At 43.8% G+C, this 27716-nt stretch overlaps 1 protein-coding gene across 4 annotated transcripts; it reads right to left on the bottom strand.

Annotated features, from left to right (window-relative positions):
- EEF2K (eukaryotic elongation factor 2 kinase) lies at positions 25-27644 on the bottom strand. Of its 4 annotated transcripts, none has more exons than XM_021412076.1 (19): positions 27588-27644; positions 21162-21486; positions 19784-19834; positions 17904-18004; positions 16366-16426; positions 15728-15765; positions 13412-13583; positions 11565-11714; positions 9646-9778; positions 8868-8995; positions 8060-8261; positions 7747-7814; positions 6923-7000; positions 6035-6097; positions 5311-5445; positions 4743-4931; positions 4218-4342; positions 3672-3850; positions 25-3009 (listed from the first exon to the last, which is right to left on the bottom strand). In XM_021412076.1, exons 2-19 carry the CDS (start codon positions 21405-21407, stop codon positions 2900-2902), a joined length of 2229 nt encoding a protein of 742 aa, XP_021267751.1. In that variant the 5' UTR covers positions 21408-21486; positions 27588-27644; the 3' UTR covers positions 25-2899. The 4 variants fall into 4 exon arrangements, with proteins under 4 accessions (XP_021267751.1, XP_021267748.1, XP_021267750.1 ...); XM_021412073.1 differs by lacking the exon at positions 27588-27644 and adding an exon at positions 27046-27186; XM_021412075.1 differs by lacking the exons at positions 6035-6097; positions 27588-27644 and adding an exon at positions 27046-27186.

Genomic DNA, 27716 nt, shown 5'->3' with positions numbered 1-27716 from the left:
TGAACTTTGGAAAAAAAACTCTACTGAGAAAACTGACAAAAGAACAACTTTATTGACCAGCCAGAACGAAACCAGACAATGCAAGGGGCAGGGAGCGACGCGGCAATCGGTATTTGCATGTCTGGTACACACACGAGGGCTTCGTGTGTCATGTTGTCTTTACCCCAGCTGTGCTCCCAGTGACATTCAGAAACACTACACCCGGATAAATGTCGCCAGGCCAAGCCTCGAGACTTATTCTCACATTTTTTAAAAATACAGGTTTTTATTTATTCATTGTGAATAGATTAAAAATACAGCATAGAGCAGTATCATTCAAAAAGTCTGTCAATAGTTTTCTTTATCTTCAAAAGGACGTCATAGACTAAATTGTGCATTTCTGTAAACAATTCTGATTTTCAAATCCCTGTCAGCCCTCCTTACTGTATAGCTAAATAACGTGATACCACCTCAGGACTGAAGGAAGTCTACAGCATTAAAAAAGTATTGGCAAACAAATTATTGATCACGGTATTTTTTCACTGAGCTATGTGCACATTTACATATCAGATCTACAGAGAACTGCCAGCAACTACTGAATGTAGCAAATTAAACTACATCAACAAGTGTCAGTGATTATACTCTAGTCCTTTACTTACACATTTTGGATGGCTGCATTCAATCTCCTCTCCTCCCTACATGGTTGGTGGGGCTGTTGCACATACGCCTCCTCCTCAAGGAAAACCTCAAACACTTGGCATCAACACCTTACAGGGAAAACAAAACCTTTTGTCTGTATTCGTTACAATGCCTACGCTGTGTAAGTTTTGCACAAAACCCTCACTATTCAGCCACCCTCAGAGGTGAGTGAATGGCACATTCACCTTTAATCCCCAGGTAATAATTAAATGATACGAAATGCAAGAGCAAATAGGCCACATCCAAGAGGCTTTAGGCACTCAAAGCACAACCTGGATAGGCTCTTAAAGCATCCAGTGATGGTGGCAGTTGTTATTAGCATCATGCTTCGATATTGTTTAACAACACTTCAAGATCCGCTTGCCAGAAAGAGGAAATGGGGAGTGCAGCTCTGGGGCCCAGTGACAGGTGCACTCGTCAAGGAAAGGAAGAGCCAATTTCTCTTTCCTGAACAGTTTTTAAATTCTCCAAGAAATAGCCCTTGTATATGCACGCAAGGAGCTCCGCTGAAATCAGCTGTATCAACATGCGGCCTGTTCAGTTCTATCCATAAAAGCTTAAAAGCTTTGCTAAAGTGAGGCAGGCTATGCATCACAGACACTGAGCGCTTCCTAAGGGCTGCTTCTTGTCCATCCCAGTCAGTGTCCTCAGGAGACTGCGGGGCCAAGAAGCCATAAGGCTTTTGTGTTCATCTCCTGCAAAAATGACTTAACCAAGATGAAGAAATAACAAGAGCTGCTATGTTCTCTGTACAGCTCTGCAGTTTTTAGAATAAAATACTGGATTTGGAAAAAAAACCTCCTTGCCATGATAATTCAATCACCACGACATATTTGTCCTTACATTACTGTCTTAAGATTATGCAGACAAGATACAGGACTTCAAGTGTTTGGGGATTATAATGTTTTTCTCCTTATAATCAGTAATTTTCTGTAACTGACACTTAAAACCATTAAACCATTCTCAGTCTCTTCTGAAGAACAGAGGCCTTTTAGAAAGTTCAGTTGGAAACTGTAAGAGATGATGCTAAAGAAGTCAGATGAAAACTCCCCAGCACTAATACTATGGAAAATAAGCTTTGTACCGTATGGTAGTATTTAATAAGTTACCCAACATAACCTGGAAATTTACAATGCTATGTGTATATCCTTCATCAGTCAGCTCAAACCTATCAAAGCATCATGTGAAGTTACTGTATTAACCGTAAGAGAGCAGATAAAACACACAAAGCCATTTAAAACAGAGAAATTATTTTCTATACATAGACATAAGTCAATCATCGCCTAAGCTTTACAAATATTCCTCTGGAAATGCTGGAAAAGTGTATTCTCATTTTAAGTGAGATGTTCTAGCTTTGCTGAGAACTGAGATGTCACTGTAAAATTAACCACATATAGCCATATATTACCCATATATTACAGATCACACTACTGTAAACCACTGGGCAAATACTACTATGTGAGATCAGTAGAATTCTACACAATGAGGTTGTTATATGGTACAAAATGCGAAAATAAGAGAGGTAGCTGGATGCCTCACCTCCTTAGGATCCTTGGTGTTCTTCTGATAGTAAAATATGCAATGGTGGCAATAACACATCCCACCTTGAATAACCTCACTGTCATTCTGAAACCTTTTTTCCTCCCCCTCTACAAACTCTAAGGATTCTATATAGAATTAATCTGAGAATAAACCAGTGCCCACTGAAAGAATGGGACGAGTTACTAAGAGGAGCTGTGTGCTTCACGTGCTTATATTGCACATTTACATTCACATGCAAATTTGGTGAAATACACCAACAATGAAGAAATGCTGTGAATTTAGGAAAGTTTGCTTATTCTGTATGTGGGGAGGAGAAGAAAAAATGTAAACACACTGATCACTTGCTGCGTAAAAAGCAGGACATATGAAATCCAACCAGTCTTCAGCTTCACTTTTCATTAAAAAAAAGTGAAAAAAATGAAATCAGCCCCCTCTGTTCTAACAGTTAAAAATATATCTATATAAAAGGTCAAGAGTGTCTGTACTACAGCTTTAAAACAGTTGACAGAAATATGCTATAGTAACCTACATCCTACCTGGATTTGTATTTCCACCTTCAAAAAAAGTTAGAAAACCAAAATACAAAAAACTGGTAACGCCACAAAAATATATCTTTTTAGCTGCAAACATAGTAAGTCTTTAAAAAATGTTTATATACAAGAACTGCTTAATTGCAATGTCATTCTTCCATCATCGCCCAAGCCTCTTCTGCTTTCTCGTAGTACTGATTTGCCAGTCTGCCCTTCATTGCTTCCATTGCTGCTTCTGCTGCTTCTGTGTAGAGATCACCTAGAGCAGGAAACAGCATCAGTCACATCGACAGGGTAAAGGCATCTCTCTTTATAATGAAGCAATTAGAGGACAAAAAGAGAAACTGGGTTCAAAATACAGGGACAGATCTATGGTGCAAGTGTGTATTTTACTACTGTTAGCAGAGTTACAGCAGCTGGGAATCTGGCTTTCACTCTTTAAGTTCAAAGTTGCACGCCTGAGTGCTGATGGCTCTTCAATGTATTTACAATGACCATAAAAAGGACTAGCCCACAGGAAACTCCAACAAGTCTGTATAGATTTATATGCCTAACATACAGATTACACAGTAACTACGACAGTGCTGCATAGGACCTGAAGTTATGGGTGTAACTTAAAATACAAGCAGCAACCTGCAGTTCAGTGGCCTCATGGGGAGTGAAGGATGATGCTGGCCTCTCACTGTGCCACAAAACTGGAGCAGGCACCACCTACTACCCCTGTCATCAGCAAAATCTCTCTTTTTCCCCCCAGGATTTTCAGCCTTACATCACTGTCATTACAACTTCATATACAAATCTAAGGGTACCGAGCCTCAGAATGCCTTACAGCAGCTGAACAATGCAATAAAATGCATTTTTGAGGTACGTGAAAAAAAAAAGAAGCAGAATTCCTGATTATAGAAAAAAATGTGGACTCACCTGATCTCTGTGGATCCTTGTCCAGGTGGAACCCTCCTGTCATTAGCATCTCTGCTTCCCTGGCCAGGAGCAGATACCGGGGCTCATCCTGAGTGCCATCGTATTCACCTCCCTCATCGTAGTCAGTCATGTTCAGGGCAGCGTTGTACCAGTACAGGGCCTCCTTCCAATCCTGTACTCTGAAGTTAAAGAACATTTAGAAGATTGTTACCTTAGGAAAAAAAAATGTACCCGGCACTTAGATTCAGAATTCAATTTTGCACTACATTTTTAGAGCCTTAATGGTCTCCAAGAACACGAGTGCTTTCACAGAGGCTCACTAACTCATTGTAGCACCAGGTCACTATACCAAGTGAGGCTGGGGTCACTTTATGGAGAAGTTATCAGGCTTAAGTGTCTTGCTGAACTCCTAAGTGAGCTTCCATTACTAGTTGAATGGTTTTGGTCTTATGGTTTAATAGCTCTTCATGTGAATGGAAGATATGCAGCAATTATACTACAGAAATGTATTAACTGTAAGTTAGATCACTCAGTCATGCACAGTACCTGTCTGAACCTAGATTGACACCTGTATCATATGCTCTTGCTACCAGAATCATGGAAGGCCGGTCTCCAGCTTCTGCTGCTCTCAGCAAGTAATCAAATCCTCTTTTTCTGTTCTCCTTTGTGTCCTAGTAAAATAAAGAAAACCTCTAAAATGAATGTTTTTACGTAAAACCACCTCTTCCTTTCTCTACCACTAAATGCCTATTCTGCAGGTTAGCAATGGCTGCAAGTGTTTAATATGTCTGAAAAACAAGCTCCAAATTGCTGAGGAGATGAATAGTAAAATTACTTCAGAAAAACTTCCTAAATGTACGCAGTAATTTGCTGGCAATGTCATCAACAAGCAGTATTTCTGGTGCTTTGTCCAAGTCCTTAACTACAAAATCATCCATTTTCTCAGAAAAGACACCAAGAACACTTAACCATGGTTATCACTTTGTCTCTGTTTCCTCCTATTCTCATATTATTTTTCCATGTGAACACAATTCTGGATTTTGAAATTTTCTTTCCTTTTTTTTTGTTTACCTCTAAAGTGACCTCAGAAAGAATGTGATGTGGCAGCTGAGAGCACATGAGTCCTAACCCAACAATGGCTTCCAGCTCCCCGCAGTCTGCAGCATGCTCCAGGTGAAACAGAGCGGACTCACGATCCCACTCCTTGTCCTTCTCACAGAAACGCCCAGCCTCGTGGTAACGAACCATGGCCAGATGAACCTAGAACGCAGTAATACAAGAAGGATACACAAGTGTAAGCACAGATCCCATTGTTCAGAAGCCCTGGGCCCATACTTTACTGAGGCACAGAAGTACTTTTTGAGGTGACCACTTAAAGTTGTGTATGTCTCTGCAGAATCAACAGCAGAATCCTTCCCAAAGGAACCCAAACACTGTAAGCCCAAAGGCAGATGGAATACATGGGCTCCTGAACTTACACATCCCTTGTGAAATACTAATAGGTGACAAAAAGCATTATACACTTGCCATTTATTTTCACCTGCACAATTAACTCATGCAGGGAAGCACCTGTATATAAAAAACAAATACAAGATCCTTTTTCCATCTGGAAAGAACAGAATTACCAGACCTATCCTACCTTCCCAAGGATTGACTTCCCAATTTTCTTTTCAAGTTCTAGTGCATTGAGCCTCTGAATTTCTTGAGCAACACAGGATGGTCTGTGGATGTGGACTCTGGAAGAATTGTAGAGATTCCATTTCTCCACACTTACCTGGAATATGGAACATTATTTTTATATTTTATATTCATATTGATCACCATCCAGAAATCAAAGCCTCCATTGATAACATCACTGATTAGTAACTTATTATTCTAGAAACTAATTACAACAGGCTGTATTTTATGAAGGCATACAAACAGGTCTGTTTCTCCCTAGCTTGGTTAGATACACAGTGGTGAGAGCCACTGTCACATATTTCAAATGTCACCGGCTTTAAAAATCTTATCCAACTATGGATATGACACAATTTGAAAATAAAGTGCAGAAAAGAAATATCAAGTTAGGCAGAAAAAAAAATCCATAGAACTATGATTTCTTTTTAAGTTAGAAACCCAGGCAGAGTCACTAATTTACGTTAGGTACCAGCTACAGAGGTGACAATTCTTCAAGTGAAAAATAAAGACAAAAACAAAAAGGAAAGAACACAGAGGGGTAAGTTATTATTAGCAAAAATTCTGTAGCTGAAGAGGAAAGAAAACTGATATCTGATTTAGCGATGTAAAGCTAAATGGAGATGAGTGGAACAAAGGACAAGCAGAGTGGTGAACTCATTGTCTATGGACATTTCTGCTTTGTTTACCCTTGCAGAGCTTCCCAAACTGTCTTCATCAGATTCATGTCTTCGGTTGTTGTTTGAATGGCCCTATGTTAATGCAAAGATTTGCAACATTTAATTTAAAGCAACCAAGGTGTGCCAGTTACTCCCTTAGATTACTCCTATTCAGGAAAACAGGGACAACAATCAAAATAGTTTCCAATGGATTCTCTTCCCTCAGTGATACTGCAATATAATATAAAAAGGAGCATGCTGGAACTGTAAGGAACATAGCACAACCAAGCTTTAATCCTGTAAACTGGATATTCTACAACAAATACCCTGCCACTTCCAAGGTGACAAAAGGAGTGCTAACCTTTGAAGCAACATTCTCTTTCCTATCTACAAATTAAGCATCTAGTTAAGGTCTTCAGTTCAAAAAGCATTTCTTTTAAGGTTTTATTTTAAGGGAGTAACCACCTATCCCACAGGAATTCTACTGTTGCATATTATTAACTGAGAACAGTATTAAATACTGTGATACTTTAAGCCATACCAAGTAATAGAAAGTAGAGAGCGTAAAGTCTGAGAGCAGGTCACATTCACAGATTCGATATGACCAGCTATTAATGAATGTTTACCAAATGAAATACACTACACTTGAAAAAAACAACAAAAAAAACAAACCACCAATATGCAATCAAATGTGATGTTTGAAATTAAACTCATTACAAATAACGTTTATCCTATAGAAGTGTCATGAACATTCCCAAGATGAGTAAGTAATTTTGCAACACGAGGATGTTTCTTTCCAACTGTTTCCTCTGTTTACAAAGTCTACGTCAGGAGGGATGGAAATGAGATTCTTGTATAGAATCACTTCAGGTATGAACAAAAGGCCTAATTCTGCTAAACCCACTGTCAGGTTCTTACCCTCTCTCTATGATCCAGATCTTCTAGCTCACTTCTCTTTTCACTGGGATATCCACTGTCTCCACCATTTTCAGAATCCTACAGAAGAGGAAAAGAAAGCATCACAGAACTAGCACTATGCTTTATAAGGGTCTCAGCTCGACACTTCCACAGAGGAAAACTTCTGCTTGGTTTAATGACATATGTTGTGCTACCTCCAACAGACAGAACAAGACTTAATGACTCAAAAGGTACAGTTCAAGTCCACGTTCCCTCTAAGATGCATTGTAAATAAATAAATAATAACAATCAAGGATGTGTATTCGATCAAGCCACAAGTCTATTTAATGTAGTTTTGAGTCTCAGGCAGTTAAAAGATAAAACAGTTGATGGACAGCCCCAGTATGGGGGCCCTGGTGTAGGAAAAATTCCTTCACAAATTTACTGCAGTCTCCTCAGCTGAGATTCTCTAACATCCCACAGTACAGATACTTGCAGAGAGCTAATCAATGGGGATTCTATTTAGATGTCATGCCACAGCTGCTGGCGAAAGAGCCAGAGGCACACACAACATGCAGGCAGGGAAACAGACATACACTTTAATTATCTGTTAAAATATACCAGCTGTAAATAAATTTCTGAAGAGGAAAAGAAAGAAATACAATTTTAAAATAAAATGTTCTTCCTCTTTTAGAAGCAAGAAATTCACACAGTTAATGTGACTTGCAGCACTGAGGGCAGGCTGAGCCTTCATATGCCCCTACTGAGCAAAGCCTTCTGATAGTTCTTTGAAGAGACATTTATTAAGGAATTGCAAGCTCATTTTCCACTGGAAAGATACTCACCCTTTGGTTATCAAGCTGATCACAGTCTTTGTGAACCAAATTATCTACTTCATTGAACATAGGCCAATCTAGGACAAAAAAAAAAAGTACTTCTTATTCTAAGGGTAACATGCCTAAGGAGAAAGCTCTAGATGTTATCTTACTTCAATCAGTTTTTTCACAAAACTATCCTTAAGAAATGAAAACATTAATTGTCTACACAGAAGTATTTGACTAAATACAACACGCTGTGTACTTAAAACCAACCAAATTACACAAGTCACTGACAAACGTGTAAGAACCCTCAAGGAAGCTACGTATGAAGAGCACTCACGAAGCACATCCATCTTTTGGCTGTGGGGAGTTGCAGAAGAAGGAGAGCAGGGCAGAGAGTCAAATGCCACATCGCTCATGCTTTCATCTCCAGAGTTTTCAGACAGGCGGGAGAGCAGGGGAGGCCGACTACCAGAGATGGTTCTCACCCGGCTGCTGCCACACTTCTCCTCTGTGCCACGCAGAATTGTCTGAGCCGATTCCTTGGCAAAGTAACAAGAAAATCCCATGAGCAATGCTTCACTGTATTGTGAGTATGCTACATAATCCAACAAGACTGCTCCTCAGGGGCCCTCCACAGAAGTAAACACACATTCGTAATGATTCGCTTTGAAAAGTTCTAGACCTCAACAAAATATCAAATCCTGGCACTACTGCAGTCAGAGAGAATTCTGGTTAGGAATGAATTTCATTCAAAATGTTTCACCAAGTTCCAGTCTTGCAAACATCAATTAAAGCTGAGATCAGTTAAAGGCGAGCAGTTCTATTCTTTTTTAGTTCCCAAATTAGTTTTGTGACCTAAAAAAAAAAAACCTACTCAAGATTTTAGCATTCACAGCATTCAGATTTGGTCCTAAATATGCTTGTGTTGCAATGTTCTCTGTTAATTAAAGTTACTGCATGAATTCAGAGCTAAGTACAGATAAGTAAACTTTAAACTGCTGTATTTTACACTGCAACATCAGTAATCAATGTGGTTTTACCTGCCACATAAATAGCATATTTGAGCTTTATTAAGTGCTTTTTAAATCAGAATAAACCAGCTATATTGCTTAGCTACACTTTTTTTTTCCCCCATCAGCACTTACAAGCAGTTTGTTACTATGATCCAAGGCATCTTTTTCTTTGGATGAAAGGTCAAACGGTGCAAGGCCCATGCTTTTGCAAATCTTGTTACAGGAATGAGAATGAAAGAATAAGGCCATACCTCGAACACCTGTGGCATTGAAAAAAAAAAATGAAGGGTTTACTCAAAGTTTACATGATGAATTACTTATTAGAAGCCAGAGGTTCTAAAGAGTTTTCTAAAAAGCCAAAAGAAGACAGACAGACAGAAAGTCAGAATGGAAACAAACAAGTGAAAGTAGTCTGCAAAATCTTCAACAACTATGTATGCATAGAATATAATAAACAAACAAAATTGGAGGGAAAACAACACGTAAATTTGATCCTGTTTACAAGACTTGCTGTGTTCTATGAACAATTTCATGTACGGAGCTTTCAAAACATGCAAGACTTACCTCTTTATATTCAGCAATGCCCATTTCTGCAACATGGCAAGGAAATTAAAGGCCACAACTATTACTTTCACGTTGTAGGAAGCTACTTAATTTCATTGTTTGTCTGATCTAAGAGTGGGCCAGCAGACATAAGCCAAGATCAGCTCCTATTTTAAATCTGTCTGTGTAAAAATCTATTCGTGACAGCTGTCCTGTGCAAGGACTGTTTACAGCAGAAGTTCCCCAGCTGTTTCCAAGGCCCTCAGAGAAGTGCCTGCTTGCTCAGCCATGTAACTGCTACTCAGCAGACAGCAGGAAGAAAAAAAATATACATCCACTAGCTCAAGAAACAGGATATTGGTTTTACCTAGGTTGCCATCTCCAAAATCTGTACCGCTCTCTGTATGTATTTGAGGGTCCGTGTAAAGATCTCCAACTCCCTGGATGTCGACAATAATGAGTTGGTGTCCTGAGCGCTCAAACGTGAAGTGACTAAAGGCCTGCAAAGAACACAGATGGCTGAAAAAACTCACCTGTGAACTACCAAAAACAGCAACACTTCCTGTGACCACTTAGAAATTGCCAATGAGAAGAGATATCTGCACTAGTGAAACAGAATTGGTATGAACATCATGATGAAAGCAGTAAGAGACTAAGAGGATATAGACTCCTGTCCCTGCAAAAGCCTAGAGTCACATAGACTACACTTGAGTATAAATTCTGGTTGACTGGCTCACATGAAATCATGCAAGTCAGTCAAGCATGATTTTGCCCCTAATTTTAACCTGGAGGGCACAACAGAAACACTAGCAGATCCTGGGAAATTGTTTTACTAATTATTGCCAACCAGGCTGCATCAAAATACCTAGTATCTTATGCAGTGGTTAACTAAACTCAACATTATTTGTAGAGAAGAAGTAATTGCTTCCCAGGGTCCAAATGCAGAAGGAAATTTCAGACATCTGCTGAATGCAAAGGAGTATCTGTTGCCTCAGTGACACTGCTCCTCTAACCTGACCCGACTCAAAAACGGGCTAACAGAGGTAGGGGTGAAGAGCAGCATGAGAACATGCTTCATTCCTCTTTCCAGTACAGGAAATTTTGTTTCCCATACTGTCTTCTCCTTCAGAGCTGCTAAGCAGAGGGAATAAACAGCAGACAGTGGAGCCAGAGCAGAATCACTTCTGCATAAACATTCTGGCTGTGCCGGGGGATCTCCAAGCTCTGCAGCTCTTGGACACTGCTTCCTTCTGCCACCAGGAAAAGCCCTGCCACATTATGCAAAAGGAAAACATGAGCGTCCCCTGGAATTCTCCTTCCACTACTGTACCCACTGGGAGGCCCTCCAGAACAGCTGATCTGGCACTACATTCATGTATCAGACAGTGAAATGTACATTTGTACGCTTTAAATGCTACGTTCCAAGAATGAGGTATAAAAAGCCCTTCTCTTTGGCAGAAAGCTGAGCCATTAGGATCTTCTGGGAAGGCCTCCAAAAAAGCACTGCCAGGCCTGGGGGCGGTGACTGGTGGTGATACACAACCACTTTCACTGCAGCAAATCTCACAGAACACTTTGTTCCCAAACTGTGAAAACACAGCGCTGAACATAAACACCCCGCTTACATTAAGCATTGCATAAATACCTTAAAAATAGGGAAAAAATGAAACTAACATAACTCTCAACACCTGGGAAAGCACTCATTTGATGTGCTGGTCACTTTGCATTCTTTACAAAGTATTTTAAAAGCTCTGTGAACTATAAGAATTCCAATCACTTGAAATCTGTAACTGTGTTTTTATAAGCAATCTCATATTCCCCTACTCAGACACTGTATCTGATAAAAACATGTTCTTAACTGCAAATGCACAAGGCATTTATTTGCATTAATTAGATATCTGCCACCTCCTTTTGTGTATTACTTTGAGGTAATAGCAGACTACTTACTTACTACTTAACACAAATTAAGGCCTGCCTTAATTCAAAGAGACTTTAATTATAATTACAGGCATCAAAATTCTTAGAGGCAAAAGGCTTATGGTTCCCAAAGAGTATTAACTATGTTCAACTCCACTAAAAATCAACAGACACTGAAAAGCAATAAAGAACTGCTCAGCACTGAAAAAGCAGGCCCCAAGTAAGGGGAGGACATACTGCAAAAAGAGAAATTTATTTGGCATTGTACTGTAACGCCTGCAGCTTCCTCTCTTGGCAGTAACACTTCTTGGACAGAGCCAACAAATTGCTCACAGCAAACTCCATGGAAAGCGTTAAACAAAGCCTCACTTGCGGAGTCAGACGGATGTTGTCATCTCGCACAAATCCCGAATTTGAGTTGTATTTGATGTATTTGCCCTCGATGTAATGTTCCAGATGAAAGAGAGGCTTTCCAGGTCTGTTCTTCATTTCGATTATACAGGTCTGTACTATATCCACCTAGGAAGGGAAGGAAAACCAACAGTGACTAACAGAATGCTATCTTCAGATCAACGTGCGTGTGAATGCTCCAGCTGTGAACACTTTGCCAGCAAAAGAAGCCAAATAACTGCCAAGATCTGCCTGTCTAACAGTGGGATGGAGGAACAGTCATGGGCTTCCTCAGCTGTTGGGGGAATTTCATAAAGTAAAAGCAGTCACTTCAAAACAGCCAATTTCTGTAAAAAAAAAACAAAACAAAACAAACAAAAAAAAACCACTGAAATTCTTCGCAAATGTTGGCTATTTTACTTCTTTGGATACTTTAGGAGTGCACTGCAAAGAGTCTGTACCCAGATAGCAAAATACACAGTAACTACTGCACAACTTGTACAAGTGGCTCTTCAAAGAAGGACTTTTACCATTCAGATATTTCTGTATCTTGCCCCACCTCATCCCTCTGTACCAGACAAATTCCTAAAGGAGAAACCAGCATAACCCTCACTGTGATTCCATCTTTCTCCCGTGGCATTTAAAACTTGACTAGATTCCTCTCTGTGCCCTTCAACCTTTACCTCCTCTTGGTACTGTCAGACAGATAGTTATTAACCAGCCCTTCTATGGAATGCAACACACATAGTCCACGTATTCAGACGCACTCACTAGTTTTCAGCTATTGAACTGTGAAAGCCCCCACAATGAGGCACACACTTTGACCCAAGCGTCCCGTCCCATCTCACGTCACAAGCAGCCTGTGGTAGAACCAAAAGCAGGACTCAAGGTCCCACAGAGCAAGCGCAGTACCCTTCCGGTCCTTTCTTCCACTCAATTGAAGCCACAGTTACAGTCAGGCATTAGCTGCCAGCAGCAGATTAAAGGAGATTATGCACACTGATGCATAGCACAGATGGCCAACAAACAGCAGCCACTGCCTGGGAATGCAGGACAGTCACAGCCCTTCATCCTTGCATCGTAATTCTTGTCTTTTAACAAGCAGATTGCTGCTGGAGGTGCTTTTGTCCAGGAACAAAAGACCAGCTTTGAATCTTATGTGTTTGTGCACATCCCTTGCAAAGAGGACAGAAGTTTCTCTAGATACCCTGAGCCTGGTCTGATGCTCCATCCACCTGGGAGTTGCACACAACTTAATGCTTTGCCCTTTACATACTGTGCTGAGACACCTAAAGGAGAAAGAGTCACAGCATCTTAATTATTGGAAAACTTCTTGACCAGTCCTTGGGTCCTGGGAGATTTGTATTTGAACAGCTCCAGGTTCCCACTTCTTGGTATCAATGCTAGAGAGGTGTCCAAGAAGGCGCACGAGACTTAAGCATCTACCTCAGCAGAGCACTAACAGTTAAGTGCCTGCTGAAACTGCTGCTGGAAATAAATACTGTGACATCTCTGGTTATCTGAAAAGCAGCTGAGTAAACACCAAAAAAAGCAAAGCAAACATCATTTGATTTTGGTGTTCAGTCAACACCTGAGAACAGTCTGATATTCACAAACACACAGTGCCTAATTCTGGACACTGCAAGGCAATTTCTGCAATTATTTCATTAAAACACAACTACCATTTAATAAAAGAGCAGAGCAAAAGACTATTCAGCAATTCAATGTAATAGAACATGTACAACTAATCCCCTCCAAATACATTCGAAAACTATCTAATAGAAGAGCAAGACTGAATTATTGCACAGCAAGACCTCTGAATGTACCTGTTTGGGTGGTTTGTGCCGGTTGTACTCTTCTCCCCAGAGCTTGGCTTCCATCTGAAGTCGGACATCCTCAAAATACACCTCCCTGCCCACACTCTCTATGTACCGCTTGGCAACATAGTTATAGGCAGCTTTCCAGTTCTGAGTGTGTAAGAAGTTGGATAGCTTTTTCCTGAAAAATAAATCCATTTTAGCTTTGAAAATAAGAAGTCATTTTAATTCAGCCTTCCCCATTTCTTTGTCTCCGCTGACGAAGTCAGGCCACAAAGATCAGGATTACTCTCAGTCTGGAGCGTTTATGTATCATGTACTAGACACATTACCTGAAAAGCAATGTACAGGCAGGGGACAAAGGGAAAGCTAGCATCCCATAGGAATGGCTGGGAGTCACCAAAGTGCTGGTTTCATGTGCCTGCTGCTACTTTTACTCTGAACTTCCACCTTCTCTGACTTCTATCACCACTCCCTCCCCCCAGAAAAGCTCACAAAACAGAGTATGAAGGAGTTTTACAGCCAACAATTATTTTATGTAGAAATGAACAGGGAGTGGCATTTCAAACAAGAAATGAGAGGAGACAAACCTCTCCTAAGAGAAGAGCAAAGTGCCGCTTTCTCAACACACAAGGGCGACAGCTGCTCAGTATCCTCGTACTCCAAGAAGTATGGAGTATTCCTCCATACTCAAGGAAAACTGTAGATGACAGTTTCTCCTCTGATTTTAACTTGTGCTGATGTGCAAACCTCTAATCCACAGGTCCCTCAAGAGTGAAGAAAAAGACCTCCTGTAGGGTTACACAATCAATGTGACATAGGCCTTGGAAAGAATGAACAAGCGAGCTAAGATTTACAGACAGAATTTGAAACCTGTCCAGATCTTTTAAGAAACAAACTTCACTGTACAAAACTAGACATCTCATGCGCTCTTCTAAAGCCAACATTCCCTGAAGTTTATTGAACTGAGCACAGCTAATGCTGTCACGGTAATGACTAAAGACTTGCATCAATCTAGAGAACTCCAGATGGGAAATATCAGTGCACCACTGAGATTTATAGAAGATTTAGCAGTAGGAAGATGACGCACAAATTGTATTTTCCTTGTACAATAGGTTAAGTTGCAAAGATAAACCTGTTTCTGTCACTACTCAAGATATTCCTTAATGTGAAACTTGGTTATTCAGAAATAAAAACTAAAAGCAATGTCAGCAGATTAAGACTTGTTACTTCCTAGGCTTCTTTACTGCTCATATCTACTTGGCTTTGCAAGCACAGAGCCACCAGCATGAATCCATACCAAAACAACACAGAACTGAATGACTGAGGGGTTACTCTGCCCCCTTTTTGCTCAAGTTCAAAGCAGCACGTTTCTGACATTCAGAGTTTCTCTTCCCAGAAATGAAACCTGACACGAAATGCAGCCTCTTTAGATTCCGCAGCTGAAAAGTGAGGAGAAGAGCCTAAACATGCACATGTACATTTTCCAGGAAATTCATTCCCAGAACCTGAAAGAACAGGGTACTCTTCCAGCACAGACTCATTTACAACTAGATGCTGATGCCCACAGCCATATTTCCTAACATATGGAGTGCAACAAAATAATTCCTCTTGCTTTCCCTCACACTTCACCATTCTGGAATGAATAACCGCTAATGTTCAAGCTCTGTCTTACTCAGAACAAGATGTCTGGTACACGTGATCCAAAGGAAACTCTGGGAGGACAGCCTTTGTTACTAAGGAAAGCATTCTGAGTTGAGATCGCATGATCTCAACTATTCTTCCCCTTTTTTCTATGCCCAAACATGGGCCTGAAGATGGCCTTCAGACTACAAAGCCTCATACCAAATTTAAAGATACTACAGCACACTTAGAACCCAATAAAAAAGAAACAAAGCTGCCGCTTCTGTACTTTTATGAATATTTTGCCTCCAAGAGATCATGGAAATAGCATGAATTTACAAACTACTAATTGTCAGAATGATAATACTTGCTGGAGCCAGGCACAACTGCATGTTATCCATGTGCATAACACTGTGGTTCCAGTAAAGGCTATAGGCTGGCTTTCCAAAGCAAGCTCACTGGATGCCTGCATCACACTTACTTCCATTTCCTTTAAGGTAATGATCTGCTTTCTGAATCCCACTCCCTGTGCTGTGGCTGGAGTTGCATAAACAGGAGTAAACTCCTCAGCTACATCTTTTAGACATGCAAAGCAGGGAGCTAATGGGGAGCTGCACTTTACATAGATGCCACATCTGTGAGGGACTCCAGTCGCCACAGCAAAAAAATACTCCAGTAAAGATTAAGCTGGCAAACACTTACGTTCTGAAACATTCTCGCATTGCTCCACGGCCAAAGGGCTAGGGAAAAGAAGAAAAACAAACCCATCACTGTCATTTTCACAAAGTTAATTTCTAACCAGTTAAGAGACACAACAATGTCCTCCTCCTCTATACCCTGGAAGAAGTAGTTCTCAGATAGGCTCTACAGCACATCTATACCTTCAAGGAAAACTGAAAACCCACTGGCCACTTAAAGGAGTAATTTGGGGAAAACAAGCACAGAGCGAGGTGATTCCAACTCATCACTAATCGCATGATTTAACTGCCAAGTGACAGTAGCTTCTACCCCTGCATACTGAAAATAAGTAGGCCTACTGCCAAGCAGAGATGAGGCCAGCAGGAAATGGGAGGGCTGAGATGGGAGAGAGATCTCTGGGAAGGAAACAAACCCCTCTTACAGTGCTGATGGGGAAGGTCTGACTCCACATTCTACTCTGTTCTGGGGAGAAAAGTGTGCTAGGATACCAAAACATAACGGATGAGCCAAAATAGAAAAGAAAGGAGAAAAGAAGAATCAAACCTTTTATGTGAGAAAAAAATCCTGCCGCCAGTAGTCAGTAATAAGAAGGAAATGATAAATTTGACTGCAAATAAACATGAAGGGCAGTGTGATCTTACTTGTGAAGCCATCTTGATAAGAACTTCATCTTCAACCCAGTCTCCAGTAACTGCATTGTACCTGCAAAATCAGAAGTTGTGCTTCTTAAAAATAACGCAGAACAAACCAAAACCCTCCCATCTTCACCACCTATACTTCCTCATCTCTAATTAATTGCTTGAAAGCCCTGCTGCCACCCAAAACAACTTCCAGTCTTCCTGTCATGCTCCCACCCTCCTTACATGGTTAGCCCTTCGGATGAGAAAGAAGAAATTTATACCTCTTCAAATGGACACCAAATCCTATGGACGATAAAGAGACTGCTACCAAAGCTGGAGTTTTGCAACACTACAAAATAGGCTTCATCTGCTTTGGCAGTAAATCTCCTCTGTGACGCCTAGGCAGCTCACCGGGAGCACGAAGAGCCCTACCAACCTCCACAGGCTATGGCTGTGACAAGCAGAGGAGCCCAACACTTCATCACAAGAGGAGCAAGTCTTTGCACAACCCCACAGTAATACAAACCATTACTCCAGTTTCTCCTCACCCCCTTAACTCCCAATACAGTAAAACTCAAACTGAAAACCACAGGAGCTGAGTCACCAACACAAGATTATTTCCAGCCCGACTCCTCAGCCCTGCACCAAGTATTTCATGCATGCAGACACGTCAGCTACCCCTTACAAATTCCATATCACCCCCGTTTGCAGCAGGCAAAAGAGAGTTGGAAAAAGAAATATTCGAGCCATCTCTTTTTCATGGGATATTTGAATAGCCCTAAACCTGTACTACTATAAAATATGCAGACTATTTCAGGACTGAAATAGCGTGGCAAATCAGGACCAGATGCAGTGTGTGGGGAAGGAAGTGCTGCGTGACAGTGTCATGTGATGTGCAGGGGGGCCTCCCCAAACACTGATGCTCAGGGGTAATTAACTGTGCTCTAACTCCTACCCATTCCTCCCAGAAACCTGTGTCACTAGGGTAAATGTTTTGGCAAAGCCTGTGCTAAAGCACTGAGAATAGTTTACAGGGCAGACTGGGTTTCAGCACGTACGCCATGCTGAGCTATTCTGGGCTTTGCAAGGATGTAAATTCCAGCCACACGAAGCAATACTGCATGGATAAGCAACAATGAAACTGTTGTTTTGGGAAAGGCACAGTGTAGGTTTTTTTTTCTAAGCTCTTTAAATACTTGCAATATAAATATAAAATACTATGCAAATACTCTGCTTCTTTATTGGAATTTATTTCTTTATTAAATTTACAGAATTAAAAAGTCAATCAGAAAATACTTGTTTCCTGGCTGGATGGTGAAACTGCTTAGGTGGGAGAGGGAAAAAGAACGTGATAATGGTTTGCTGAAAGGTTTGATTTTCTGGCTGCATGCAGTATTTATGTATTCCTGGATGATTCAGTTAAGACACACTCATTTTGGACACTACTGAAAGGTCTTCAGCCATGTAATTACATGCACTCTATACCACACAAACACAGCCCTTGCATAAGCCATCAGATTCTGTTTCATTTCAGCATTAAGAGCAAAAAACCCCCAGACCTGTAGCGAGTGGCGTGCTCCGTCTCGATGTCCTCGAGATGAAATTCTGCCCAAGGATCAGGCATGTGCTTAGCTTTTTCAATAGCATGTTTCCAGGTTTCCTGAAGGAGTTGTAAACCAGCAAGTTATTTACAGTCAGCAGCAGCCCACGAGAAGGGCATTCTCTAGAGCACACTGAGATCTCAGTGTTACAAGGAGGTACAACTGTCCCAAGTCCCCAAAGCATGAGTGACAGCAGGACAGGGCAGACTTCCCCCATCATTTTCTTTCCCTTTTTCTGTATTTGGTGCAGAAGATCACCCTGATATTTTATAGTTTCAACAACGACGTAGGTCAGAAATACACTGCATCAGGTTTCATTTCAATTCCTACCATCAGAAACTTACTGAGAACAGATTCTGGTCTACTATATACCAAGCATAACTTGCAAAAATTGTAACTGGCAAACATCGCTAGTATACAATACAAATAGCAATGCCACACCTAAATGTCAGGAATTCCCTTCTATCGTTTCAACGTTTTGCAACTAACAGCATATGCTGGCAGTGCAAGCATGAAAAGAGCATTAGCAATAGAGCAATATGAAGGAGGAAAAAAGCTTTATAATAACCAAAGCTCACAAACTGTGCTCTGTGTAAGAAACTAGAAATTAGCACGCTGTAAAAATAGATTACAACAATTCCAGACTAGTAACTATTTCAATCTCTACCAAAAGCTCAAAGGAGTTTGCTGGAATTTACCATCTTTCTCTGCCAGCTCTCTCAGATGCTTTTCTCTCAACACACTTATCACTCTTTCTATCTTGTAATGCTCCTAGAGAACTGGAGCCATGATCTTGTGATGCTTTCTGTAAGGTGAGCAGGAGAAAGGGCTGCCCTGCTCCCTCGGTCAGACAGCACCTCTGTGAGTAAGGAAACACCGAGCTCTGAGACTTCGCTGCTGCCTCTGAGGCCGAGTTTCAAATATGCAGAAACAGCCACAATTACAAATTTTACATTTTTCCACTTGGTATTTAAATCTCAGCCAAAATGTTAAAAAATGCAGTCTAAAATTATTTCAGCTATGACATCAAGAAGTTTTTGAAGAAGCCAAGTTTTTAAATGGCTGCGTTTATTCATATTTTGACAGTAAACCAGCACACTCAAACAGTTTAAACGTGTTCTTTTCCACCAAGAAAACCATGAAATGAACACAAAGCTACAGTAAATAAAGTAAGGTTAAAAAACACAATGAGAAAGACTTTCTGCATGCTTTGTAACAAAAATGCAGTTGCCTCAGATCACGTGATGATACACAACCCATGCTGGTCTGGGAACCTGCACACTTGTCCGTATATGCAAGGAATAGGGAGGGACAGAAACAAGTAGAATTAAGTGGCTCCTTATCTACCTCAAACCATTTTCAGGTAGGGTCCTTCTCTAAAGGTGACGTGTCCATGATACATAGAAATGATTTAAATTGATCTTGTGAGGCGCTCTGCACACAGCTCTGTTCTAATCTTCAAATGAACAGAAAGTTGGACATTGTGTAAATGGTTCCAAGTGCTATTTTCCTCCAGCATATGGCTGCCATACAGACCAAGCTGGCATCCTGCAACCATTCTGTTCCTGCCCACAGTAGGAAATACTGTGAAGAAACAACTACAGAGGCATGCTTTAAAGGAAGTACTATTTCAGGGTGGAGAACAACAGGTGAGTATTGTTTCATTGAAGAGTTATCTTGATGACGTATGGGCGGAGGCAAGCAGTTCTTTCAGAAAAAAAATCATGAACAAAAACAGCCACAGAAGGGGGAAATAAGAAAAAAACATAATGTATCTATCACATATGGTGTTACATAATGTATCTATTATATATGGTGTTCACATTATTTTAACCTACCCGACTACGGTCAACCACAGAGCCGTGCTTAGAGCGATGCTGTGTGTCATTCTATAGGACGCATGAGAGACATAAAAGTAGGAAAATACAGGTGATAAGTCAATTGATTGACAAATAGTCTCCTCTCTGTTAATTAAAAAAATAGTTTTTTCCACTTAAAAGCCACTCTTAGACTGAATCCCTCATTTAAGTTAATTCTTAGAACATCTGTGAACAAACCTGTTCAAGTAAGTTGGCAGTTTTCTCATTGGCAAACAGGAGTTAGAAGGGTCTTGCTCAATAACCAGCAAATCAATGACTGCTGAGGGCTGTCTAAAGGCACGGAGTTGGCAGTAACTGTTCCATCTCTGCAGTCCCTCAGCAATCCCCCCCTTGCCAGCAGCTCTGGGGTCTGACAGGCAGACTCCAAGGCTGTGGTGGGTTAAGGTGCTGTCCGTCCTGACTGGCTGCTTCACTCTGTGAGCTGAGCAATGTTTGGAGAGCTGCATGCTCCACACCTGACCACGTTTTATCTCTGCTAGGAGCCCAGATACCAAAGCAGGCCTTGCAAAGCCCAAAGCACAGCACATATATTCTGCTGTCTCTACTGCAGGACATAAGCTCACAGCAGAAGCAGCATGATAGCTTAGGAAAGAGGAAATAATTGCAGTTTAAGTTCTTATCAGTTTTATCTCTAGCCACATGACTCAGAACTCCCACACAAATGCAAACCCGGGGCAGGTTTTTACTACTAAACCAATTAAAGACCAGGCTCCCTGCAGGTCTTAACTCGCCTAGCACAGCACACATTAAGATCTGTCCCCTTGTCTATACTAAACTTTTTACTCCTCATATTCTTTAGAAAATGTACATTGTAATGCTTCTACTAACCAGCTTTGGCAAAAACCTTACTGCAGACAGAACGGTTTCACTTTTGACTGATTAATTTGTTAGCTGACTTACACACAACCTCTGGTATCTCTGCAGAAATAAAGCATGCACAAGGCAAAATTGAGATCTCAGAGTATCTATTAAATAAACAACGTTAATATTTTAATAATGGATGCATTCATAAAAGATTAAATCTTAGTCTAGAGAAAATCTGATGGCCATGCCAGTTGAGCATGAGCAGTGCATACTCTTAGGTACACATCACTTCTGCTTTTGAGGTTTCGTCTCCTGGGGGTTCTCCTCCTGTCCTAAGAGGGACAGCCTGCAGTTCAATGGCAGCGTCAGACCACTGGCTTAATGGAATTAACTGCAGGTCTGGAAACAACTGACTTATTTTTTTTTTACTGAAAAGCATTAGTTAAATGAAACGAACCAGTTACAGAACTTTTCTCTCTCATGCCAACTAAGCAAAATACAAACTTCACTGAAGGCTGCAGTCAGTACGTACCTTGAAGTTAAAGGAGTTTCTAGGAGAAGAGCTGGAACTGTACTGCTCAGTTTTGGCTAAGTTGCTATAATAATTGTCAACTTTACTACAGCCAGACTTGTTAGAAACTGGATCATCAGTTATCGGACAGATGTAATAACTGTCTTCATCATCGCTGTCTGCATCCAGATAATTTCCAGAGGTCACCTCAGTCAATCTAGCATTGTCGATCCCTTCCATACGGAAGATGAGGTCCTCGTCAGCCATGTTTGCAGGAGGGCGCTTTAACTCCTGCACTGAGCGAAGCAGCCGCTGCTCCAGCAGACATGCAGGCAGAGGGAAGGAGCTGGGTGGGAGAGAGAAGGGGAAAAAAAAAAAAAAAAAAGAACGAGCTGTTATTCAAAGAACAAACCCTACATGGAACTGCTCACTGGCCAACAAATAAATGAGATCTGCATTTGGCTGTATAGAAGCGAGCCCTGAGTACCTCCCTGAGGTTCTGAACCCCTCGGTGCTAGATCTGGCTTTGCAGAAGGCACTCTGCTTTAAAATCGCTGCAGGACTGCCAAGGTAAGAGCAGCAGGCAGAGTAACCCCACGAGTGCGGAGGGACCGCGCACACCGCCTGCTGCTGCCGCGTGCTCACATTCCCAGCTCATCCCCTGCGTGTTTTCACTGCTCACCATCTGACAAGAGGATTTTCACAGCACTGCTCCTTGGAACTCAAGGGAGCTGCGCCTCGAACATTACATGGCCGAGTTCCCAGTTTTTCAGGACAACTCTTTTTAAGGATATTGAATAGAAAATTAACATACAAAATTAATAGCCAGAGGAGTCCGAAAGCATTCCTGGGACAACACAGAAAATTGCCCATGCCACTGCCAAGATTTAAGCTGGCATGTAGCTCCCATCCACAAACTGGCCCGAAGGGAGAAGCACTCTGCCCAGGATAGGACGTCCCTGGGAGGACAAAGCACAGAGGAGGGCAGGGAGGGAGGCCTGGCACCGCACCCCACTGCTGCCAAACGCAGTGCAGGTCTGGCAGTCTTCTGTGCATCCCACCATAGCGATCCTTGTGTATGCAGATCTCCATTCACCAAAATAAGGGCTTCCAAATGGCAACGTGAGAAGCAAAGGATAAAAGGAAAAGAGTAACTTACTCAGGAAAGCCTACAAGAACAAATCCTGCTGTGTTTTCTTTTATTTGAAAGGTACAGATAAATCCAGCTGCTTACGTGACTGATAGCATTGGTATATGGCAAGAAATATATCACATTTTGAAGGCTTACAACGTCCTCCCACTGATTTAAATTCGCCATAGCTATGCAATTACCCTCCCAGTGCTTCTGCAGCTCCCTACTGCAACATCAGATCTCTCCTCTCCATGAGGAATAGCCCACTCGGGTCGATCCTTCCTAATGATTTGCTTTATTTCAACAACCCGGATAACTGCAGTCAGCGGTGTAGAAGACAGCTTGAAGCACACAGGATTTCCAAAAACCCTGTGGGGAGAGCAGAGCCTGTCGCCGCTGGGGCTGGGCACCGGCCTGCAGCTAATGCCATGGTCCTAAATCTCATCCTCTGCCTCGTGCAGGCCAGGCAGCAGCTAAAATTACAGCTGGGCTATTTCCATCGCATAGAGCTTAAATGAAATATGCTGTCCCTGGTTAATGGTTCTTGTGCTTAACAAAAAGAGACAGCCCAGTAACCTCAGCTTTTTAGTAGCTCCCTGGACTCTAAGGGAACAGAATAGGGAAGGTTTGGCTTCACCTGGGGCCCAAGTGAACTAAGCAAAATGAAAATTTAAGAGATAAAAAATAAAATCAGATATGCAACAATGGCAGATCACACTTAAAATCTGCTCTACTTCTTCTAAGTCCCGGAGGTGACGTTCTCGGTCTATTTTGATAAGGCCTTCTGACACATTAAACAGTGTTAGAGACCACAGGGAGCTCCGCAGCAGCGCCCGAAGAGCTGCCCAGCAGCAGAGCCCACCTTCCTGCAGCCGTTCCACGTTACATGACATTGCCCTCAGTGAGACAGAGTACTTGGGATGCACAGCTCCACTGGTGCAACAGACACGTATGATAAAAAAGGCGAGGTGAGTCATGAGCGTGTTTTTTCCTGGAGCTCGGGTTCCACCCCAGGCATTTCAGCACGGCACTGTGCCCAGCAGCCTCTGCCCAGGCAGCGGCGATGATTCAGCAGGACTGAACACAAGCGCTGCCCCGCAGCTCACACGCTGCCGGCCGCACCGATGTGCGTGGTACCACTCTGGGGAGGGAGGAGTTTGCCACTTTGCAGGCCCGTAACATCTTCCCTTCCAGCTTCAGCCAAGAGGCCTCCAGCACATGGAGGTGGTGGCTGCAGGCCCCGCAGTACCACAGCAGAGCACCTTCTGTGCAAGGGCTCGTTTCGGTCCGTCACCTGCAGTGCACGCTGCCAGTGCCGGTGTAGGAACCCTGCTTCCCCAGGGAGTGTGGTGCCCAGGCTTTGCATTGCTTCTCTTCACCCTAGGCTCCAGGTGATCTTCCCAGTACAAGTGCCCTCTTGCATTCACTCCTGCTCTTTTCCACTTGTGCTACCACGCACACGCCCAAGGGCTGTCTAGATATTGAGGACAGCATGAACAGCCAGACTGCAGCACGGCCATGGTTCATTTAATGCTAGCTGCTTCTAAGCCAAGAGCAAAGAAACCTGTGCAGAACAATAACCTGCCCCTACCAACACGTTCCTCTCACTGCTGGAAGGGAGGAGCTTCAGGTTTCAGAGCCATATCCTTAAGCCTCGTGGATAACACCTGCCTTTGCCAAAACCAATGGCTGTCACAGCTTTAAATTCAGCTGCATCAGGACCTCAGGCCACACTGAAGAGAACAGACTGAAGTGAAACCACCTTTCTGGCATGCACGTTTGCTATTTGTTTCTTCTGTCAAGAGTGCAGCATACAGCCGATTCCTTCTGGACTCCCTCCACGTCTCTCCACTGCCATTCAGCACTGAGGCCGCAGCCCAGCTGAGCACAGCTGAACGGACAGGCAAGAAAAACCCAGTTCATAGGAGTGCACCGGGAGCGCCCGAGGCCTGGCCAGGAGCCTGTGGGCACGGCACAGCACTGCTGCCTCCACACAGCCTGCACGCAGCAAGGCCCTGCAGGAGGGCCAGGCACTGCCTGACTTCACTGGGCATCTTCCTCCTTAAAAAGAACATGTAGATTTATAAATGTCAGCATAGCTCTTAAACCTCCTCCAGTGCTTAGTGGTACTCTCTGTGACTTGACCAGAGCCCAGCAGCATGCGCTGCCAGGCCCCTCACACCAGCGACCAGGTCCTCTGCCTCCTATGCTGCCACAGCTGTGTCCTCACCGTAGCTTTAATTATTCACATCACTCTGCTGCATGAAGAACAAGAAGGGTGGGATGAATGCAATTATCATCCAAACCTTCACATAGATTTAGCTCAGTTTAAGCAAGTATCTACCAGCTCTTCAGATGGATACTGTGCACGTACTGCAGTCAGGCCTGCCTGCTTTGTTCTCAATTAGAAGGCAAAAGTAAATTGCACGAAGCAGCACATCCTGATTTCTTCCACACAATGTACAGCTTAAAATCCTGAAGTTCTGAAAACGATGGTGACTGCACTTCCAGCACATGGCACCTGCTGTGTTCTCAGCATCACGCAGGTATCAGCCTTCCTGCCAGCAACCAGCTAACAGGAATAATACGTTTTATGTGCTGGAAAAAATGGGGAAGGAATAATCAAAGCCCCTGCAAGAGATGGAAGTCGGCCTGGACACTCAGAAAACACATCCACCAAGTACAGCATTAATCAGGACTTTCAAAATAAAGCCCTGAAGCATACAACTACAGGCAGACACTCCTACTGCCTAGCTCTGGAGCAGCCGCACCCAACCAGCTCCATCGGCCAGCCTAGAAAGGACAAGGGCAGAACCAGGTGTTCTGCTCCATCTCAGTGCCGCTCCTCAGCTCTATGGACACCCAGCCCTCCTCCTCCAACAGCAGCAGACAAACCCCATGTCCCGCAGCGCTCACAGCTGCAGGAGGTGCAGCACAGCTGCCAAGAGACGTTTGGTGCGGGACAGGGCTGCTGCAGGAGGACACACACAGCAGATGCACCAGGCCCTGGGCATCGGAGCAGCAGCAGCAACAGGAATGCTGCCACTTAATGTGTAAAGTAAATGTTATCACAGAAATCGCTTTGTCTTTAAAGCAAAGTGCTGGTAAAAACCTCTCCGTTTTTCTTGGAACTGTGCTTCTTGTGAAGGACTCAGGTTTACCTTGAAAGCGTAGTCACTAAACGTTGTCCTTGTGTAACACGCTCTTTAAAACAGAATTCAATAGTCAAACTTTAACCACACAAGCACTGCTCTAAACATAACAGTTTTTTTGACCAACAGCCTTACAAAAAAGCCTGAGCTCCATTCCAAGGCTTACATTCTGCACTGCTGCATTACAGCACAAAGCCAAACCACGCAGCAGCCCCGTTACTGCCGCTGTGCTTCCATTGTTCAGCCTCTCATGCCCGTGGCAGAAGCTCTCCTCAGGCTAAGCAGCAAAGAAGAGCACACCAACCCACATTTTCTATTAAAAATCAACCTTGTGCTATGTGATTAAAAATGTAAAATACAATCAATTATTAAATCCGATCACATTTCTACTAATTTCAGGCTTTTCCAGTGACGGTCTCAACTACTTTTTCTTTCTCTCACCGCTAGAATCAAGAGCCACACCACCAGCACAGGGAGGTGAGTTGCAAGGACAACGCTTTACGTTATCAAACACAGTGCACGTGCAAACACAACCAGAGGGGAAAATTCACACCGCAGTGCTGACAAAACACTGCTTATTTCTGCAGGGCGCCTGTTGTGATGAAACGTTGCTGGTATGGCAGAATCCCCGAGTGAGACCCAGCAGCCTATGCACATGCTTTAATTCATCCCAAAGAGCCCTGAGGGCTCCAGTCAGCAGAAGGGAGCACCTCGGATACCTTTCCAGGGCTGTCCCAGCTCTGACACTGTCCTCCGTGCTCCTCCAGCGCTGGGCATGGGGACAGGGGCTGCCCTGAAACAGCCCGAACTCTGTAGGCTCAGCGCTAGGCGAGAACGCTCCGCTCCCTCTCCAGGTACCAAATCCCTTTGGTTTAACGCACCAGCCAAAGCCACCAAGCAGGATTCCTGCAACAGCACCAAGCTGGTTTTCTTGGAGGGAGAAACGGGCATTTTTAGTCTGACGCTCTTTTAAACCACAGACTTGAAATGTAACCTAAACAACCCCAAAGGCTGTGCACCGTACGAGGCGTCGCTGCTGTTCGCCATTACGAACCGCAGACACAGATAAGTAACGCTCCAGGACAACCCCAGCGCCGTGCTACGGCTGCAGCGCAGCACAGACCGCATTCCGCAGCGCCGAGCAGCCCCGGGAAGCCAGCAGCCATTCCCACCTGCGCTGCACACCGCTGAGAGAACAGGCTCGGCGAGTCAAGCTGACAGCCCCGATAAGAGCGGGGCAAAGCGGCGCGGCGGCGGGCAGGGCAGGGCAGGGCAGGGCGCTGCTCCGGGATCGCCAAGGCAACGCCGGCCAGGGAGCCCGTAGGGACGGACAGAAAAGGACCTCGCCAGCAGACTTGCAAACGCCCTTCCGCTACCATGAGCGGCTCTGTTATTTCATTGGGATTTGCGTTCTCGGCTGACCAACGCCGAGTAAATAACCGGGACCGATTTCTCGGCGGGCACCCGCCCAGCGCTCCGGCCGCACACGGCCCCGCTCCGCGCTGCCCCGCGCTGCCCCGACGGAACCCCCGCCTCCGGGCGCTGTCACCCTGAGAGTTCCCGCCGAGAACGGCCGCCCTAACGGCCCCGCCGCGATCCCTCCCGGCCGCAAAGCACCTACCGGGAGCCGCAGAGCCCGACGCCGCAGCGGAGCCGTCCCGGCAGCGATCGCAGCCGCCCGTGAGGGCAGGGCAGGGCAGCGGGCCGGCCCTCGGTTCCCGCCCACCGCGCTGACTGAGCCGCCCCGCGGCGCGCTGGAGGCTGCGCGGGAGGAGCCTCCCCCGGGCTGTGTTTTGTGTGTGCGCGTGAGAAAAACGTGCACCAAACGCGGGTTGGGAGCCCTGCAGGCTGCAGCCGAGAGCGGGTGCGCGGGAGGAGCCGGCTGTCCCGGCCCTCAGGGCAGCGGAGCGGGGCCAGGCGCGCTGCACCGCGCTCGATTGCCCTGTGAGAAACACCGGCGTTGTGCACCGGGTTTCCAATGCCAAACGCTTCATCTGCGCTCAGCGCTCCCTCCCTGAAACACATCCGTGGCTGAGCTCTTCCTCAAGGTAGAAGCTGTGGAAATATTAAGGAGTTCCTTTTCCTTTTATGGCTTATATGGAAATGAATGTAAATAGGTTCTGGGTTAAAGCAAAATATGTATTAAGAATAAATCTGAGGTACCAGCCCACACGTAGTAGCCCCTCTCGTTCAGTTCCCGCCCACGCTGAGGTGCGCCGGAGGAGCGCGGCAGCCCAGCCCGGGCCAGCCCAGCAGCGCCGCGCGCAGCTGCGTTGTGGGTCAGGGGTCAGA

The sequence above is a fragment of the Numida meleagris genome, chromosome 13 (genome assembly GCF_002078875.1).
Source record: "Numida meleagris isolate 19003 breed g44 Domestic line chromosome 13, NumMel1.0, whole genome shotgun sequence".
Lineage (NCBI taxonomy): Eukaryota > Metazoa > Chordata > Aves > Galliformes > Numididae > Numida > Numida meleagris.
This window is presented reverse-complemented; position numbering and strand designations above follow the sequence as displayed.

Excerpts from the sequence above, each read along its gene's own strand:
- EEF2K (XM_021412076.1), bottom strand. The coding sequence starts at position 21,407 with ATGGCTGACGAGGACCTCATCTTCCGTATGGAAGGGATCGACAATGCT. Across the intron at positions 15,766-16,365 it reads TTATCAAGATGGCTTCACAA|CCCTTTGGCCGTGGAGCAAT; the intron begins GTAAGATCACAC and ends TCTTTTCCCTAG. Across the intron at positions 9,779-11,564 it reads ACATCCGTCTGACTCCGCAA|GCCTTTAGTCACTTCACGTT; the intron begins GTGAGGCTTTGT and ends TGTTCTTTGCAG.